At 41.4% G+C, this 18,083-nt stretch overlaps 1 protein-coding gene across 5 annotated transcripts in view; it reads right to left on the reverse strand.

The window, feature by feature from the left end:
* Positions 1-452: 452 nt before the first annotated feature.
* The window catches only part of FNBP1L (formin binding protein 1 like), a 75,267-nt gene continuing 57,636 nt past the window's right edge, over positions 453-18,083 (reverse strand). For 2 of the 5 annotated variants that reach the window (XM_083444943.1, XM_083444945.1), the window contains 6 exons: positions 8,083-8,192; positions 7,693-7,825; positions 6,725-6,819; positions 4,925-5,073; positions 4,336-4,494; positions 453-2,813 (listed from right to left, as the gene is read on the reverse strand). In XM_083444943.1, coding sequence (XP_083301069.1) covers positions 2,806-2,813; positions 4,336-4,494; positions 4,925-5,073; positions 6,725-6,819; positions 7,693-7,825; positions 8,083-8,192 — 654 coding nt within the window. In that variant the 3' untranslated portion in view covers positions 453-2,805. Of the gene's footprint in view, positions 4,495-4,924; positions 5,074-6,724; positions 6,820-7,692; positions 7,826-8,082; positions 8,193-13,676; positions 13,692-18,083 lie in introns of all 5 variants that reach the window. The other 3 variants (XM_083444942.1, XM_083444944.1, XM_083444946.1) reach the window with 2 other exon arrangements.

The raw sequence follows: 18,083 nt of genomic DNA on the forward strand, positions 1-18,083 counted from the left end.
TGCTCCCCCCCCCCCGAATTCTGTACTCCACCCACCTCTGCATACCAGATAAAACAATGCTGCTTATTTGTTATATGGTCACTTACCCAGGCATGCTGAAAGGCTCTGATGTTACTAGAGGTTCTTTGCCCCTCAGCTTGCTCCATCCTCTAACTCCTTCCTAAAGCATGTGAAGAAATTCAAGTGGAACTAAGTTAAGGGTTATAGAACTGCAAGCTAACCGATCATGTAAAGGAATTGTTCAGGTAACTTGGGGGCTTAGTTTTTGCACCAGGGATTAAACCTGCTTGTCTGAACTGGGCCCGCTAACAGGAAAACGGGGGGCTTTGTCCTTCTAACCAAATGAATGCTCTTGCCTTCTTCCAAGAACGAGCATGTTAACATTGAAAAGGGGAGGCACCTAAAGCCACCTATTCCTTCGCCTGCAACAGAAGACAAGGAAATTGTCAGGGCCATGAAAAGGTTGCTTTTAATTCCATGAAAATATTTTCAAGAGAACCACTATTTTTTAACAAAGCATTTAAACATTTAAAAATCAACACGTGCACAAAAGATTAAAAATTACTGGAAAGTTGTAAGACTCAAGACAATTCATCATGTTCAAAATTTCAGCATGATTTTAGCTAACTGTGCAAGTACAAATATTCCCCCCCTCCCTTTAAATGTAATAACCCTCATAAATTCACTGTGCCTTATACCACAGAAAGAATATCTCCTGAGGAAACAAATCCTGTTCCTAGAAAAAACAGTAGCATGAAAGAACGGTTATTAGTCCTTTGCTATGAGTTATTTAGTAGAAGCCCATGAGTTCATTAGGCAAAATCTACAGGGCTCTTGGCTGCAAGTTATATTGAGAACATTTTCTCATTATATTTAACTTTGAAATAATAATATTCTTTTTTTAAAAAACAAACAAACCACTAGGTTGGTCTTTTAAAAACCCAAAAGCTGAATGACTAATACAATGTAGTTTTGTCAGTAATGAGTAAAGAGGTCACATCATATAAATAACCCTGTTTACAATATCCGAAAAAATCTAACCTTTAGTGTTTAATTCCCCCCCCCCCCGCCGCCGCCCCTGCAAATACACTATGTCATTTGCGTAATAGTGGCACACTTAATAATAAAAAGAAGAGACCACAATAGTCACACAGATTTAGTTTTACTGGTAGTACAATTCCTAATAACACTGAAAAAAGTTCTAAAGGAATCCAGCACTGCTGTGTCCAAATATTGCTTCACACCCCCCACCCCACCCCTAGAAAACCGGTTGGTTTGTTTTTAACATTACCACAAACAGCAAAAAAAGCTGGATCAATGAAGCTTTTAACTTAAATGGTTCCTCCCTCCCTCCCAACTCCCCATATTCTAAGATTCCCCTATTTATTTTATATGTAGGGATGATTTCATTAACAGAACTCACAAATGGCAGACAAAACAACGTGGGCAATATGGGGTGTGTGCTGCAGACAACTATATTTACATGTATAAACATTTCTCAAATCTCAAATGTTTACAAGTAAAAGTGCACATAGATCATTACAAAGTATCACTCCAATTTTTCAAATGGTCCTTACAATGAAGCGTCACTTGGAAACAGACTAGCACTGCAGTTAATTAGAAACTGGAGTCTTTCCCCAACCCAACCCTGCCCCGCCAACTCAAGAAATAAGAGACAATCAAGGAAAGAAAAAGAAAAAAGGCTCCATAAAAATCCTATTAAAAACATTCATTAGACATAAAATGAAAACGATACATGTGTTTTGCTTCCAATGCATAAAGTTTACAATGCACCATGTATCATGTTGAGGCAGAGGCCCAGAAAGCATCTGCCAAGGCTACCAGCAGCTGTAGTACTGTAGAAAGATGCAGGAGGTCATTCGGAGCAGAGGCTCAGAGCCCTTTGTGGGATACTGAAGTGGTAAGCGTTGGCAATCAACAGATTTAGGCACTCGAGAGTTTTAAGGCAGCATCTGAATGGCAAGCACTTCTGAAAACAGTCGTTTTGTCTTGTGGTGGAAAAAAAATCTGTGCTGTTAAATCTCAGGCTTTTCAGTGCTCACAGGTTATTGAGGTGCTGAGGATGGGCTTCTGGGACACGTTCCTTTCCCCCCAAATCAAAATGAATGTTAGGTTTTTGCACATCAGTCGCAACACAAAAGAAGAACTGGAATGTAATGATGATGGTCATAATGAGAAAAAAAAGGTAACAATAGCAGCATTAAGTGGAAACTGAAATGAAAAGGAAAACAAACTTTAGTGCTGGAGATAACAGAACTACAGTAAAGTGGGGTTTTGCTACGAATGCAGAAGAAGAGGAAGAGCTATGGAAATACAAAACATTAGGCAGGCAGTCCTGATACGTATCTAGACATGCAGGAGGAGGTTAGGGCGAGAATGGAGGTGGCACAGGCAGAGACTGTGAAGGATGACATGGCTTCAATTCAATGCCAGCTCAACATGGGCATGGAAAATGAGGCAGCCGAAACAGCCAATAGGCAGTGCAATGGGCAGACAGCAAAAGGAGGGCTTTTTCAGAACCACGAAAGGAATGCGTTTTCAGGTGGTTTGGTTCTGCTGAAATGGAGCTGTGGCTTTACTGTAACGATTTTGAATACACAGAGGGATGCTAACATGGTTAGTGAGTCATGTTTGCCTGCATGCCTTCATGCAACTGGCTTTTGCCCATCTTGCTGGGCCTAACTCCCTACCCCCTTCCTTCCCTCGCCCACCCCCCTAAAAATAAAAAAAAGCAGCTGCATGTAACCTCCTTCAACATCTCGCCCATTTTCTCAGAAACCCGCTTCAGGAACCTGCAGTCCAAGAGGGAAAAAGAGAAGAACAGAATTACCAGAGGCCTTCAGAGAGAGAAGTGTGCTCATAGAATGAAGTAAAAAATAAAATAAAATAACCCCTCTAAACGGTTAGAAAATAAATCCTATGCACAGGTAATGGCACCAAGCCTTTTCAAGCATTCCTAGCTTCCAGACAGCAGTTCATCCAGTAGCAAATTAGTGCAACTTTGCTACCAGAATAACTCCCCAGCCCAAGTGAAAATGTACAGGTTATCTAGGAGCACTTAGAAAATTCTACTTATAGAGGTGCATCAGCAACTATCATCAGAGTCCAGCGATCTGTTCCAGGCCTGGGCGCTCCAATGTGCACACAGGGATTTTCATTTGAGCAAAGGGGAGCTCATCAGCATCCACCTTCCTTCACATATGAGATATGCTCCTTCTGGTGGACTGAATGGGGTGGTCCACACCGAATTTGTGCACATGAAATTGAGATGCAGCGTTGCCTGGACTCCTGGAACAGATATTTCCCAGGAGAGATGTTTTTTCAGTGTCAGTGCAAGAGAAGAGGAAGTTGCCTTTTACCGACAGAATAACCTTGTCAGGAATCCCAAGGAGAAGGAAGTCATTTCAGCAACCCACGTTACATTCAAAGTTCTTAACAGGTGGGAACGAAGTAAAGAGGGGCACATCAGAATGCTGTCCCCAGTTACTAGCAATGCACTTCCCCAGCTACCTTCCACATTCATCCTTCGTAGGATGGGAAAGTGCCGCTCGTTGATTTTTGCAAAGTAAAAACTGCAATAATGCGTACGCGACAGGCATGTTTGTAAACGTTGGCAGCAACCTCTTACACCTAAGCAACGGCTTGTACATTCGCAGCAGAAACGGTTTCTTTGTTTTATGAACTGCACCTCATTGCACCGGATTGTCAGCTGTTTTCCATGCACAATGCAGAACAGGGCAAGAGAACAAGGAAGAAAGGCTTGCATTCAGAAAAGCAAAAGCAGATCTGCTTGCCCACTTTATTTGCAGCAGGGCCATTTTCACTGCACTGGGCTTATAGTTATTTTTTTGGGGTGGGGGTGGATTTGGGAAGGGGGCAGGGGTTGGCTAATGGACTGTATACACTGATGCGATGGAAATAATAGTAATAGCGATCAATTTTTTTAAAAAAACATATTTAAGCCAGTAAAAAGTTTTCCTCCCCCAAAAATAAAAATAAAGAAAACCATCAAAATCATAACAGATTAACCATTGATTGTAGGATAACGCTTAGAAGCCCTGAAGCAGACAGAGGCAGAGAAAGAAGACTTATGGACATGGCACTGGCCAAAGCTGTGTCAAGAGACTCATTGAAAGGCAGACGTTCTTCCAGCTTCAGTACAGACATCCCCGGACGAGCTCACATGGTGAACAACAGATTGAAAGGCTTCCCGAATGCTCTTAACACTTTCCATCCATCTGTGTGCTTCAGGATTCTTTAAGGAATGTTCATTGTTAAGCCGACGGGCTGGAGGTTAGATATAGGTTACTGCACCTTTACTGTTCTTCTCTAGAGTTACATCGATGTAGGATGTTGGCACGTATCCTTCTTCTCCGTTCTGCCTCCGGGCTCTAGTCCACCCATCCCCTTTATCTTCCTCTATGATGTACAGAATCTCTCCTTCTTTCATCGCCAGAGTGCCTTCATTGTGACCTGGAAGGAAACGGGGATACACACATACGCACACAATAAGAAAACCTTCGCCACAGCTCTCGCAGGGTTTAAACGCAAGCTCCCTCGGCTCTCGTTTTCCACCCATGGGAGGATACATCAAATCTGTGAAGCGGAGCATATGTTCCCATTGTAGGCCAGGAGACAAACATGGTCTCTTGTTGCAAAGCTGAACGCGCGCCAATGGCTGTTTTTCTAATCTAACATATTTGTTTTGTTACCACGCTGCCGCATTTTTCTGCCGTTAAACAAAAATGATTTATGGCATGATTTCCCAGAACCAAAACCAGCTGCTAGAATCGTTTATATGCAGACAATTATTATCTAGGTAAGGCAAAAGGTAATTGCCATATATAGGATTCACACACATTTTTGAGTGCGTGTAAATACATTTCCCTTAAGCTCATCTTACCATCGAAAGGATAGATAGCTTTGCAGTGTCCTATGGCTGGTAAGGGATCGTCATCTTCAAACTCGTCGTCAAATTCGTTATGGGGGCCGTGCTGCTGGGGTGGGCTTCGAACTTCTTGGTTGGCATCATCGGTGTAGCTCCCTTCAGGGCTGCAATGCAATGGTTGAGACAAGGGAACCTTCACACTTTGCAAACCAAGAACACCAACATTTCCCATACGCTTATCATAACATTTGCTGACTCTTGTTTCAGCTCACAGTAACTATGCATGGCAAACCCTGACATAAATACTTATTGCTACGGATGAATACAGGCATAGGCAGGGAGTATAGATAAGAATCCAAGGACAGTCCTTAGATGAAGAAGGAGCTCTGATTTCAGAACAGAGCCTATTAGATCAAAATAGGCAGAATACAGAAACACTCTTTTAAAGCTCTGTCTATGGGAACAGAATTATGCAACTGCTATCATTTTCTCCTCAGAACCATGCATGGTTGTGAGAGTAGAGAAGACAACTGCATGCATGCTAATACAGTGGTACCTCGGTTCATGAACTTAATCTGTTCCGGAAGTCCGTTCTTAAACCAAAATCGTTCTTAAACCAAGGCGCGCTTTCCCCAATGAGGCCTCCTGCTGCCGGGGCCCTTCCACTGTTTGGATTCCGTTCTTAGACCAGGGTAAAAGTTCTCAAACCGGGACACTATTTCCGGTTTTGCAGAGTTTGTAAACCAAATGATTCTTAAACAGGACTGTTCTTAGACCGAGGTACCACTGTACTCATGAAGCAAGAACATTCACAGTCCTTGAAGTTTGCTTTGTTGGCAAAAGATAAGGTACGGGCTCTGTTCCTCATCGGCTACCCAAAATACAAATTGTACGTGTGTGGTTTTCATCTTTTTGATACAGCTTTCTAAATCAGAGGCCACATTCCTTGGGTCATTGCTGGGACTGTCTAAGCCTCAGTTTCACCTTGCTAGTTACAAAAAGGTGAAGAGAGTTGTTCCTTACTTGCAGCTAAGGAGAGCTAAATACCTCACTGGCCCTTTTAAGGAGAAGGGGGGAATAGGAAACTATCTGAAGTTGGGTGCAATTCTTTAAGCAAATAATTCATTTTAAAAATGGATACTGCTCATCTTAAAGTGTTGCAATCAATGAAAAGATACAATAATTAAAAAAGCATTCCAAGGGAAAGCCTATAAATTTAAACACTCATCACTCAAATTTCAAGCATTCAAACGGTCATAATTCAAAAGGTGTACAAGACGAACACTAAAATGTGCTGGACACACACACATCTGTGCTGGACACACAGAGAGAGAGAGAGAGAGAGAAAGAGAAAGAGAAAGAGAGAGAGAGAGTTACATGAGAGGTGAAGACAAGATTTGAAGAGGAAGTCGTAATTTATCTGCAATTCCACCTTCTCTTTTCAGCTCCAGCAACAAAAACATTGTTTTTGTGTAACACAGCAATTACAACTGCAGTGCCTAGATGAGAGGTGGGCAACCCATCAACCTCTAGCTATTGCTGGACTCTTATTCACTCGCCGTGCTGTCTGGGACTGATGTGAGCCCAGCAATACGCAGCAGGCCACAGGTTCCCCACCCCTGGGCTAGATCTCTGGGAAGTAAGGAAAGAGAGGGAAGAGGGCAGAAAACCAAGTGGAAAAGGGTTTGGGGAGGTTCTGGGGGCAAAGGCAATACTTTTTGTTTAATCAAATTCTAGATGGATGCAGTGACTGCTGTTTTAGAAAACGACAGCAGCAAAGACAGTGGACTTAGTTTAAAAGATAAATATAGTGACCTCTCTCGTCCTTGGGTTACGAGGTGGTTGATATCACTGCTGTGTCTACGGTCTCCTCTTGCTGCTACTTTACCTTCAACTTCAGTAAGCCAGGCCTTGAGACAGAGACAGACAGACATCATTTGGCATCAGTAGCAAAAGAAATGCTTAAGAGACCAAACACACATCTTAACTGTTCTCAAAACAGATTTGTATTCTAAAGCAATATTCTGGAACTGTGAGTTACCAAATTCACCACAAGCAATATGAAGGGGCACAAAAACTGGGATACCATCTTCCTGGGCTGCACTCCTGCACAAGTCACATGACCCATACAAGTTCGTGGCTCCTCCCAAAAGGGCTTTTTGGGGCACAGCACCCAAAAAATGTGCGTTTTGCGGTGCCCTGCCCGAAAAAAGTGCAGCCGGAGATTGTGGCGGCCATTTTGGTTGCTGTCCTCTTGCAAGAAAAAAATGGGATGTCCCTTGGGGGGGGGGGGGAGTTGATGGGTATATACAAGTGCCACACGCCGCCAGTACTATATTAAAAATTCTTCAGTTTCTCTTAACTCACTCATCTGTTCAGGGAGTCTCCCAATCCATACCCATAAGTGCACGATTTGTCAGCTCTGGTACCACAGATACAGAAAAACTGAATCTGCAAAAATATTTTCAAACCAGTGCTCTTCCGGCTATTTGGTTCTGTAGAGAATAGCTACAAGCTTCTTGTGTCAGGGCTCGAACATCTCTAAAGGTACAGGCAAGGACTGCCATAGGATTTTTACAAATCTCTCCTTGTTAACTAAATTGGAAACATTAAAGCCAGGTGGCTTTAAAGTGGCAGTTGTTGTAAATGGGTGGAGTGCAAAAGCAAACAGGATTTCCCCCACATTATGAATACCCTTTCAGAATTTTTGGGAGGATTCCTTATCTAGAGGCATCTGAAATCTTATACCAGCCTTCTTTCGAAATGTCTTAATAGATTTTAACCTCATTCTTGTGAATTTCCATTCGAAGGCGGTCCATGTTGCTCATAGTTTCGGCCAGCTTTGGCTGAAGACTGCTCGGATCACCCATTTGCGGGTTTTTCTCGTATACATCTTTCATTTTGATGAGCGCATCTCTGTAGAAAGAAAAAAAAAAGTATATCGAATTAGAAATTTTTTTTCCTTGCAACAATGAAACTGAGGAGGGAGGAAGAGAAAGCAGTACAATTTCTTAACACTCAGGACACCCCCAAAACTATGGGGTTTGGGAGGACTCATGAACAACACAGAGAAAATTAAAGACAAATTGATGTTTGCAGAAGAGACATCTTGATGCCTAGGAAAAGAGCAGTAAAGATAAGGTCAAGATACAATAGCAGAAAAGCAAAATTACTTCTGATCTGTCTCTTTTTGTAGTTCTCTGTTAAGTTCATCAATTCGCTGCTGCAGTTTTTTCCGCCTTTGTTCTGGAGGCAGGTGGCTGAAATCTTCTTGAGCAGGGCCCTGAAACCAAGTGAAAATACAACCCTCAGAAAGTGCAGCTACTTACATTTCTGCTGGTACCTCACACATAACCAACAGGACTTCCTCACTGGAGAATGAACTGTTTTTTAAAACACCACAATGCTGCAAAGCATAGCTCCAGGGCGGGGGGGGGGGGGGGGGAGGAATGCACACATCAGGCTGAATTATTTTCTTGATGGCCTGTGATTCCTCCCCCCCCCCCCATCAATCTGAGATTTTCAAGATGTTACAGATTATAAACAGTTCTTCCATGCGTTAAATAATCTTGAAGGGAAAGCAAATCCATTTCAGAGGCAATAGACTCAGGAGGGGGGTGTGTGGAAATATACTAGTGAACCAGAATGAAAAAAGGATCTTTAATTTTTTTTTGGGGGGGGGGGAACCCTGCAAAATATTTCAAATGCCTGAATGAGGGGAGTGTAGGCTCAATCAGTGACACTGCTGGAAAACCTCTGGTCGTTATGGAACAAGCAGTTGCAAGACTAGGCAGGTTTAGGGTAAATTATGATAAAAGTAGCCATGTTTAGCCTCTTGTAACAAACATTACTGCTTCTGATAAGACATCTACCCCTCAAAATCACAAGCCACAATGAATCTGAAGTGCGGCAAGACTCTCAGTCTTGACATGATTTTTGACAGACACATTTCCAAATTATTAAGATTTTAACAGAGCAACATTTTCATTGCCAAGTTCCATAGATCGCCTTGGGATTTTCTATTGTTAATAAAAAGGGCAGTCAGAACCAAACTGGGAATTACAGGGAATTTGGGCAGTTTTTAAAAAACCAAATCATGAAGAAGCTGCATTAGGAGATGTAAAACGTGGCTGATAACCACGTAAAAAGTAACTTAAATCGGCCCAGGCTCCCCTAGAACCTCAAACCCTGATAAAGCTTACTCACACTGCTCCTCCCCACCACTGAAGACGATCCCCACAGATTATTCACCAATTTTTCCAATAGGAAGGGAGGAACTTCTGGAACACGGAAACCCCTTTCCCAACAAGTAATGTGACGTAATCAATGTCATAAGGAGCAGCGATGCCAGAAATATCCAACATGGTATTCTCAACAGGGAGCTTACTGGGACAACATGAAACTATTTGTGCCCGAAAGTACTAGCAGAGCACAAAATTATTGGATCTGAACATTATTAGAGCTGCCAAATTCCCAGTTCAGGAGATTTTCTACTGATCTATATGGGCTTCTAAATGTCAAACCAGCCTCATCACAGAGAGAAGGCAAAATTTCATTAAGAGAACCCGTAAGGAACTTGGGGGTGGAAAACAATGGGTGGGGGTGGGGAGGAAACAGGCTGTGAATATCCAAAGAGGTATTAAAAGCTGGCATAATAATGTTCTTCCGTCTCATCACCTCCTGGCAAATAGAAGGGGAAGAAATGGAGGCAGTGAGAGATTTTACTCTCTTGGGCTCCATGATCACTGCAGATGGTGACAGCAGTCATGAAATTAAATGATGCCTGCTTCTTGGGAGAAAAGCGATGACAAACGTAGACAGCATCTTAAAAAGCAGAGACATCAACCTGCCGACAAAGGTCTGTATAGTTGAAGCTATGGTTTCCCCAGTACAGTGGTACCTCGGGTTAAGAACTTAATTTATTCTGGAGGTCCGTTCTTAAGCTGAAACTGTTCTTAACCTGAGGTACCACTTTAGCTAATGGGGTCTCCCGCCGCCCCGTTGTTGTTGTGTGATTTCTGTTCTCATCCTGAAGCAAAGTTCTTAACCTGAGGTACCACTGTATTGATGTATGGAAGTGAGAGCTGGACCCTAAAGAAGGCTGATCGCTGAAGAATTGATGCTTTTGAATTATGGTGCTGGAGGAGACTCTTGAGAGTCCCATGGATGCAAGAAGATCAAACCTATCCATTCTTAAGGAAATCAGCCCTGAGTGCTCACTGGAAGGACAGATCCTGAAGCTGAGGCTCCAATACTTTGGCCACCTCATGAGAAGAGAAGACTCCCTGGAAAAGACCCTGATGTTGGGAAAGATGGAGGGCACAAGGAGAAGGGGACGACAGAGGACGAGATGGTTGGACAGTGTTCTCAAAGCTACTAACATGAGTTTGACCAAACTGCGGGAGGCAGTGGAAGACAGGAGTGCCTGGCATGCTCTGGTCCATGGGGTCACGAAGAGTCGGACACAACTAAACGACTAAACAACAACAACAACAAAGCACTAGCAACAGGGATGTTATTAAGTGGCTTAATTGCATACCCGCAGGTTTAAGCACAATCTTATTAAACACATCTGAAAACATCCCTGACCTGTGCACATTAAGTGCAGGGATGGCTGTCTCAGGGTAGTTATCCCATAGATCTATTCAAATTCTGAAAATTCTTTGGGAGGAGACATCATTCCTAGAAGTGGCTTGGATTCATTAAACCTTTTGCCACAACATACATTTTTTAAAAAATGCATTTCCTTTGCACAGATGGAAGTGCTGGCTCCCTGCTAACTGAAAGCCATCCTGAGGCAAGTTCCCTTTCACCTGAATAGCGGCTAAAAAGTTAACTGGCACCCAAGTTAAAACTTTTCAGCACTGCTTAACCCAGGGATCTGAAATGTCAGTTTTAAAATGGGCACCTGATTTAAGGGAAATCCTGGTTAGGAGTAATGATTGTTAATCTCTTTGCCAGGGAATTGTGATGATAAGGGAGGGGAAATCAGCACCGGGGAGAGGCTGCAAGGAGGGAAGCAGGCCTTGTAGCAGAACCAAACCTATAATACTCCATTTCTTAAGTCCGTTTTGCCAAACTGTGGTTTTAACTCATTTTCAATGGCGTTGAAATAGGCAAACATGGTGACAACAAAGTGCTCTGCAATTTAGAAACAGCAGAATACATTATTAGGTTTCCCAGTTGCGCGCAACTCTTTATCCTGTTGAGAACGCTCCACAATTCCATTTTCCAAGCTTGCTGTGGCGAGAGGCCAACCTCCCAGAGTTCTCTTCCATCACGCTGAAATCTGGAGGAGAGAGAAGCTGCTTTGCCACTTTGAGCTTCCTTTGAAGACTCTCCCCAATAACTGGCATCCCATCTCCAAGATGAGAGGCAGTGCTCAGCCATCCACTGTCAGTTTGCCATCCACAGATTTCTCTAATCCTTTTAAAGCCATCTAAGTTGGTACCCATTGCTGCATCTTGTGGTAGCCATCACAGCATCTTCATACTATATCTAAGTTTATTCCCTCTATCCTCTAACCACAGGATATATCAAAAGCAGCATGAAGTCTACATGAAAGTCTGATGGATCAGAAGTTAACTTATTCCCTTTACCACTTGGTTCAGAATACAGCTAAGAATTATTACTGATATTCACTAGAAATAGGTCCATTGTGTTTGTTTTTTCCAGGATTCGCAGTACTGGCACCTCTTTTTGTTGTTAAAAAGTGTGGAACTTACTGTAACAATTTCAGAGTGCGTACCAGCACCTATTTTTCTAGAAGAAGAAGAAGAAGAAGAAGAAAGCACTGAATAGGCCAACTAAGATTTCTCTTGCCAAAATCTGCCAAATATCAATACAGACATGCTCAGAAGCAAATGTGACGATTTACCTCCAATTTACCGAAGTCTTGTAAAGTTGCTTCCACCAAAGTCAATGCAAAAAGTTCCTACTACATCCAACATTAGTTGGCTTGGACTATAATTAACAAGTTCTGAGCTACAAACAGGGTGTTTCAATGAAAAGGCTCACAAATCCACCTACTTGAGCACATTTAATAAGTTAACTATAGCACCAACCAGTAATTACAAGCTAAACAAGAATTCAAAAGTCTGTTTGTGTTTACGGTTTGCCATCTGCTCAGAGAATCTGTTTCAAAGGGCTGTAAAACAATAAGGCCCATTAAGTTAATTTCCCTCCAAAATCTCATACTAATCTCCTTTTTAGCAGAGTTGTAAGCCTTCCTTTTAAAAGCATTGCTCTGTGTGTTGAACTTGTGCTAAACAGCTCCTACATAAATCATGATTTTAAATGCAAAACTATAAAATTATCATGCATTGTGTATTATATTAAGTTGTTCTAATTAAGAACAATGAGCTGCATTAGGGATTTTAGGTTTGTGTCATTCAAGGTAGTTTACAAGAGGTAACTTTTGCTCACACATAATTGTCTTTTATTTTTAAGCATAATAAAGGCCTCACTCAATATACACAAAGGAGAAACTATGGAAACAATCTCGCAAAAAATAGGCATTTCTAATTTCCATGAGAATCAATGGAACTGAACCCCTTAACTGTTCATTTCCATTGTACTTTTGCCATAATTCTACCTTCAAACCTTATTTGAAATAAAATGGAACTGTCTGCAATAAAGGAGCAAAATTTGCCACCAGCTTCCTGCCACAGAAATTATTTTGTACTGAACACAATTAAAAATATGAATCTATATGTAAATATTAAGTACTGGGATAAATATAGGCATCTTATTTATGTTTCATGCCTCCTTTACCAAAGGAAACAGATTATCTCGAATCCTCCTCTCCAGATTCTGTCTGCCACACCTATTGTGAACACTTAACTAAGTTGTAGAATTGCTGATTTTACAAATAAGCATACAGAAGTTATGTAAAAGTATGATCAATGAACAATGCTATACGCATCAGAGAAACTAGGAAAGCTTTGAGGCATATTTCTCCTGTGATCAATACAACTTAAGCTCAGATGAAAAGTTTGCCTTTTTACGCTAATCAGAATAATTTTAATCTATTGAATTACTTTATTTTCATTTATTGTTAAATAGCAGTGATTGTTGTAAACAGCCAGGCGACTTCATTTTAAACAAACCACCATCATTGGCTAAAAGTTTTCAACAGCAGTTTTGACCAAGTCCTAATAATAGTGAGTGATATCTGGCTAAGCCACAATAAAGTATGGCTGTTGAAATCCATGGATTTAAGTTAAGTCAGTGGGTCTACTCAGAAGATGACCGCCTAGTACATTCATTTGTTATTACCTGGCCATGAAAATCCATCTACTTTGCATGTGTAAGAGAATGTGTTAAGTTGGGGGGGGTGTCATGTTCAGCTGTCTTCAACAAAGACTTTCAGAAACAGTATCATGGTTATCAGTTATGGACTAAATGAAATGTTTTTAAAATATAAGACTCAGATAGTATAGCTCCAGGCATGCACAGGACTGACTCCCTTGTAGGCCTCGTTCACAAGCACCTTGTAGGAAAAGGAAGCTCTGGATTGAGTAGGTATCGCTCTCATTTTATGGAGGCAAAACAGGAGCACATCCTTGCCTATTGGTTGAATTCCTTTCCTCTGTGCAATGTCAGGAGTCTATTTTGTTCACACCAAGCACAAATGGATAATGAGACAAAGAGTGACTAAGAATACGCATCTGAATACCAATTCACTCAAAGCAACTATGAGATGGACACGATTTCAATAAGCTACTTTCATGCTGTTGTTACGAAGTTTACAGCACACAGGCCTTACCGTCTTCACAGACCACTGACCGGTACAGTTGAAAACAGAAAGAAACAGGGTATTATTTTCATGCTACCAAGCATTATTTAGGAAGATTTATATATATATATCTGCATCTTTTACAGCCCAATCCTTTGCATATTTATTTGGGAATAATCCCCAGTGGGGCTTGATGCCAAGTAAGATTTTGTGTGTGATATTTTAACCTTAATTAATAGAACCCCATAAAGTTCCCAACATTTTAACTTTTGTCTAAGGCACTGCAGAATGGAAAGGCAGCCACAATTCAAGTCATGGGATGGCAGCCTATGGCTTGAAAAGGTGCAATACAGTATAATCTTGTTGAACTATTATTTCTTTAACGTATTTCTACATTGAAGGAAACGACAACAAAGCACACAGGAACACTACACAAAGCAGAAGCGTTTGACAATGGCAATGACCTGGTTTACTGTAAACAGAGTCTTGTTCAGCGAAGCTCCGGGAGCAAAACAGCAAAGCTTTATGATGTTCTGAAACCCGGTTTTTCCTAGTTTCCACAGTTAGGTTTCATCTTTTTGGGCAAGTAGCTGGCTGGCCAACACAACTGTCACTAAGGTGGATATGGCTGATGTAAAGAAATGTCGTGGCCAAAGAAGTCCATCCTCTTAGGCAATCAGAGGACTTCCATCATCCTTGCTCAAAAACAGATTCAAGTTACCGGTAAGGCTCAAATGAATAGTTAGAGGAAACAACACTTTTGCAACTGAATAACTGGAAGACTATTTCCCAAAAGCCCATGTGAAAAATCTTCAACACTTTCTAATCAATGTGATTCTAGATCAAAATATTTATTACTGGAGGCTATTATAGAGTAATACAGTGGTACCTCGGGTTAAGTACTTAATTCCTTCCGGAGGTCCATTCTTAACCTGAAACTGTTCTTAACCTGAAGCACCACTTTAGCTAATGGGTCCTCCTGCTGCCGCCGCACCGCCGGAGCCCGATTTCTGTTCTTATCCTGAAGCAAAGTTCTTAATCTGAAGCACTATTTCTGGGTTAGCGGAGTGTGTAACCTGAAGCGTATGTAACCCGAGGTACCACTGTAGTCTATAATTCTACATATGACTGTGTATACTTTATTATATACTCAAGCGTTACGAAACATATCATTTCTAAATCACCAATAAAAATGGGGAAAGGGTAAAAAGACATACACAGATTGATTCTGGGGCACGATATCTTTTTAAAAAAAGACACAGATGGCTTCTTATCTTATTCTGGCAGTATCCTATTTTTGCTGAAAAGCACTGGGAAAAGCCTTCCTATTAAGGTTCTTAATTAGCAACCTTGTATTATGATGTGATAACAGAAAATGCCAATGATTTGTTTTATAAATGACTCCATTTAAGGAAGCTTGAAATATGGGTTAGAACAAGGAACTGTGAAACAATCAATTGTGAAAACTGCTTTGGACCATACCGAGCGATGAAAAGCCAAGGCTCAAAATTCTGGGCAATATGTTCTATCTATCCAAGCAGCATTTGGAGGTTTCCCCCCAAAACAGCACCCTTTTGTGCCGCGATGAAAGAAAGCCACAACCGAGGCATAAGCTTTTGGGCACACCCAAAATATACATTGGAACCCAGAATTTGGAGCAACAACATGCTTGTGACTAAGAGGGTGTACGACATAATATGACCATATGGCAGAGCTGTAGAGCCACTGCACTAAACATTGTAGGGCAATCTTTGCCAATCTAGTGCCTCCCAGATGTTTCAGACTATAACTATAATCAGCCCCAGACAGCATGGCCTTAGTGGCTGGTGCTGATGAGAAGTGCACTCCAAAACATCTGGAGGTTATCAGTTTTGCAAATGCTGCTGTAGGTGACAGACCAGTACAAATCCTTAGACTTGGGATCCCAGGACTCAGTAGAAAACATGGCTGAGATTGCTCTCTATCCTAGCAATTATCATTGGAGGTTATTGCTTGGCAAAACTGGATGAAATGTTAAGTCACTGTGATTAGGAAATCACACCATGATTACAATTGAGTCTTGTGGTATAGGTTGGCTGTGTGGTATACAGGATTGCTCATTTAAAAAGTCATCATGTCTGCACACTTAAACTGGTTTTCTAAATCTGGTGATTATCTTATGAGGATGAGGGAAGAAAAAGAGTAGCTTTGTGCATAGAAACGTGTGATCTGCCCAATTTCTAGTCCCCCCCCCTCCCCCAAAGGGTAGAAAGATAACAGAAATCAAGCACACTATTTGTTCATTTGGCTACAACTTGGGTCAGTTATGGGATCCTGTGTGTGTGTGTGAGAGAGAGAGAGAGAGAGAGGGAAGGAGGGAGAGAGAGAATTATTAAGTTCCAAACAAAAGTAGCTCACAACTGGGGCCAATATCCAAACCAACACTTGCAGTATTTTTTTGTCTCACTGGCAAACTGAAGCACTAAAAGTTCCCATGTGTAAACATTTGGAAATTTTCTTTTAAAAAAAGAAGTAATAAACAAACAATAAAAATATTTATCCATCATATCTAGCTTTGTGTGTCATGTCGTGATTTCTACCAAATGACATCTGCTACATTTCCCTCTGCTCTTTTGTATTAAATAAAAAACAAGGCCTACAGCTGTATTTATTATTACATTTGCGTGGACAATGTCAACAATTCAGACTTAAATGCCCATGAAGATTTCATTAGTTTTCATTTCTTTTCTGTATGCCCAGCTGCTGCTGGATGGGACTCCTGATGGATGAAGCAGAGAGCAGTTTAAGAGTTTATGATGTTCCAGTGTCTAGAGTAATATTTTATGCAGGCAGAAGAAGTTGAAATACTTTGCTTCTCAGGTTATCCATAAACCATCTCACTTGCGACTTCTACTAATATTTTCCTTTTTCCTTTTAAAAGCCTTTTAAAAAGCCCGTTAAAACACTAATGTACTAGAAAGTGGGGAGGCTCTGCTGTCTGGTCTCTGACCGTAATAAAGATTGATTGATTGATTGATTGATTGATTGATTGGGAGGCTTTGACAAATTTAGCCCCTACCAGCAAAACTATGGATTGGATCCTAAGATAACTTAAGAAAGGTCCTAGAACGAAAGTATCCCACCCTCTTCTTCCTCCAGCAGTAAGGTCTCACTGGAAGTTTGGAAGACCATCCATCTTAAATATTGTAGGCAAGGCATGGAGTTGGGGGGCGAGGAAGAAGTGACAGGAAAGCAAGACCAAATTGCAGCAATTATCCTCCCCACTTCCCCTTGTAGAAGCCTGATGCCTGATCCCCTAAGAGAGGCTCTTTGGAGGGCACATATGGTACCAAGAGCAAGGAATGAACAGAAGCTTTCCATCCATTATTTTGCTTATATAGCATGAATAGTAAATTACACCAAGAGAAATAGCTGGAACACAGTACACACCTTGCATGATAGTAACACCTTCTGTTTAACATGCAGTGCCTATTTATGCTCTTCTGTATCAAGGAACCTCTTTTATACCTGCTCAGATATTACAAGTCACCGGAAGGTAGCAGAGCTCCAGCCCTCACAAACTGGTGCTCTACGTGTGAGGTGGGGACATTGGTTGAAGACAATAGCCCGACTGCTTACATGAAGAACTAATCTAATCCCATTTTAATTATCGCCAAACAGCAGGCTTGTTTATGGGAATTTTAAAGACTAGTGAGCATGACGTAGCAGGCACCTATCGAGAATAGAAGCAATCCCCTGAAATGCAGGACTCTCATCTGTGATAGATGGCTACTGAACCTCTGCTTAAAAACCTCAAAGGAAGGAGAGTCCACCACTTTCTGATGGGAGTCCATTCGACTGTCAAGCAGCTCTCATTGTCAGAAAATCCTTCCTAATGTTTAGTTGGAATCTCCTTTCTTTTAATTCGAATCCACTGGAGCTGTAGAAAAAAAGTTCTTAGCTAGAAATCCCTAAGGATTGAACCTTGGGTTTTATATATGTGCTCAGTCACACCCCTAAATTCCAGGGATTTTGCAAGAGGGTAGCTAAATTACAAATGGTCTCCAGGTCTACTTGTTTTTCCCTATAAGATTTTCCAGCCAATAGCATTCACACCAAAATCTCTATTTGCAGATTCTGGCAGGGAACTAGTGAGAGATAATACATGTGCACTTCACAAGGCACCTCTGGCCTGAACTTGTTCCTTTAAACCAAAGGGAAAAAAGATTTGGTTGCGTATTTCAAGGGATGCAACGTGACAGGCTAGCAACTGCTGATAGTAATTTGATCAAATTTACAACGCGATGAGAAAATGTTGAAATAAAATTTACCGTATTTTTCGCTCTATAAGACGCACCAGACCACAAGACACGGAAAACAAGAAAAAAAAAATATTCTGAATCCCAGAAGCCAGAACAGCAAGAGGGATCGCTGCACAACGAAAGCAGCAATCCCTCT

This window comes from Podarcis tiliguerta (assembly GCF_965153285.1).
Source record: "Podarcis tiliguerta genome assembly, chromosome: 6".
NCBI classification, from domain to species: Eukaryota; Metazoa; Chordata; class Lepidosauria; order Squamata; family Lacertidae; genus Podarcis; species Podarcis tiliguerta.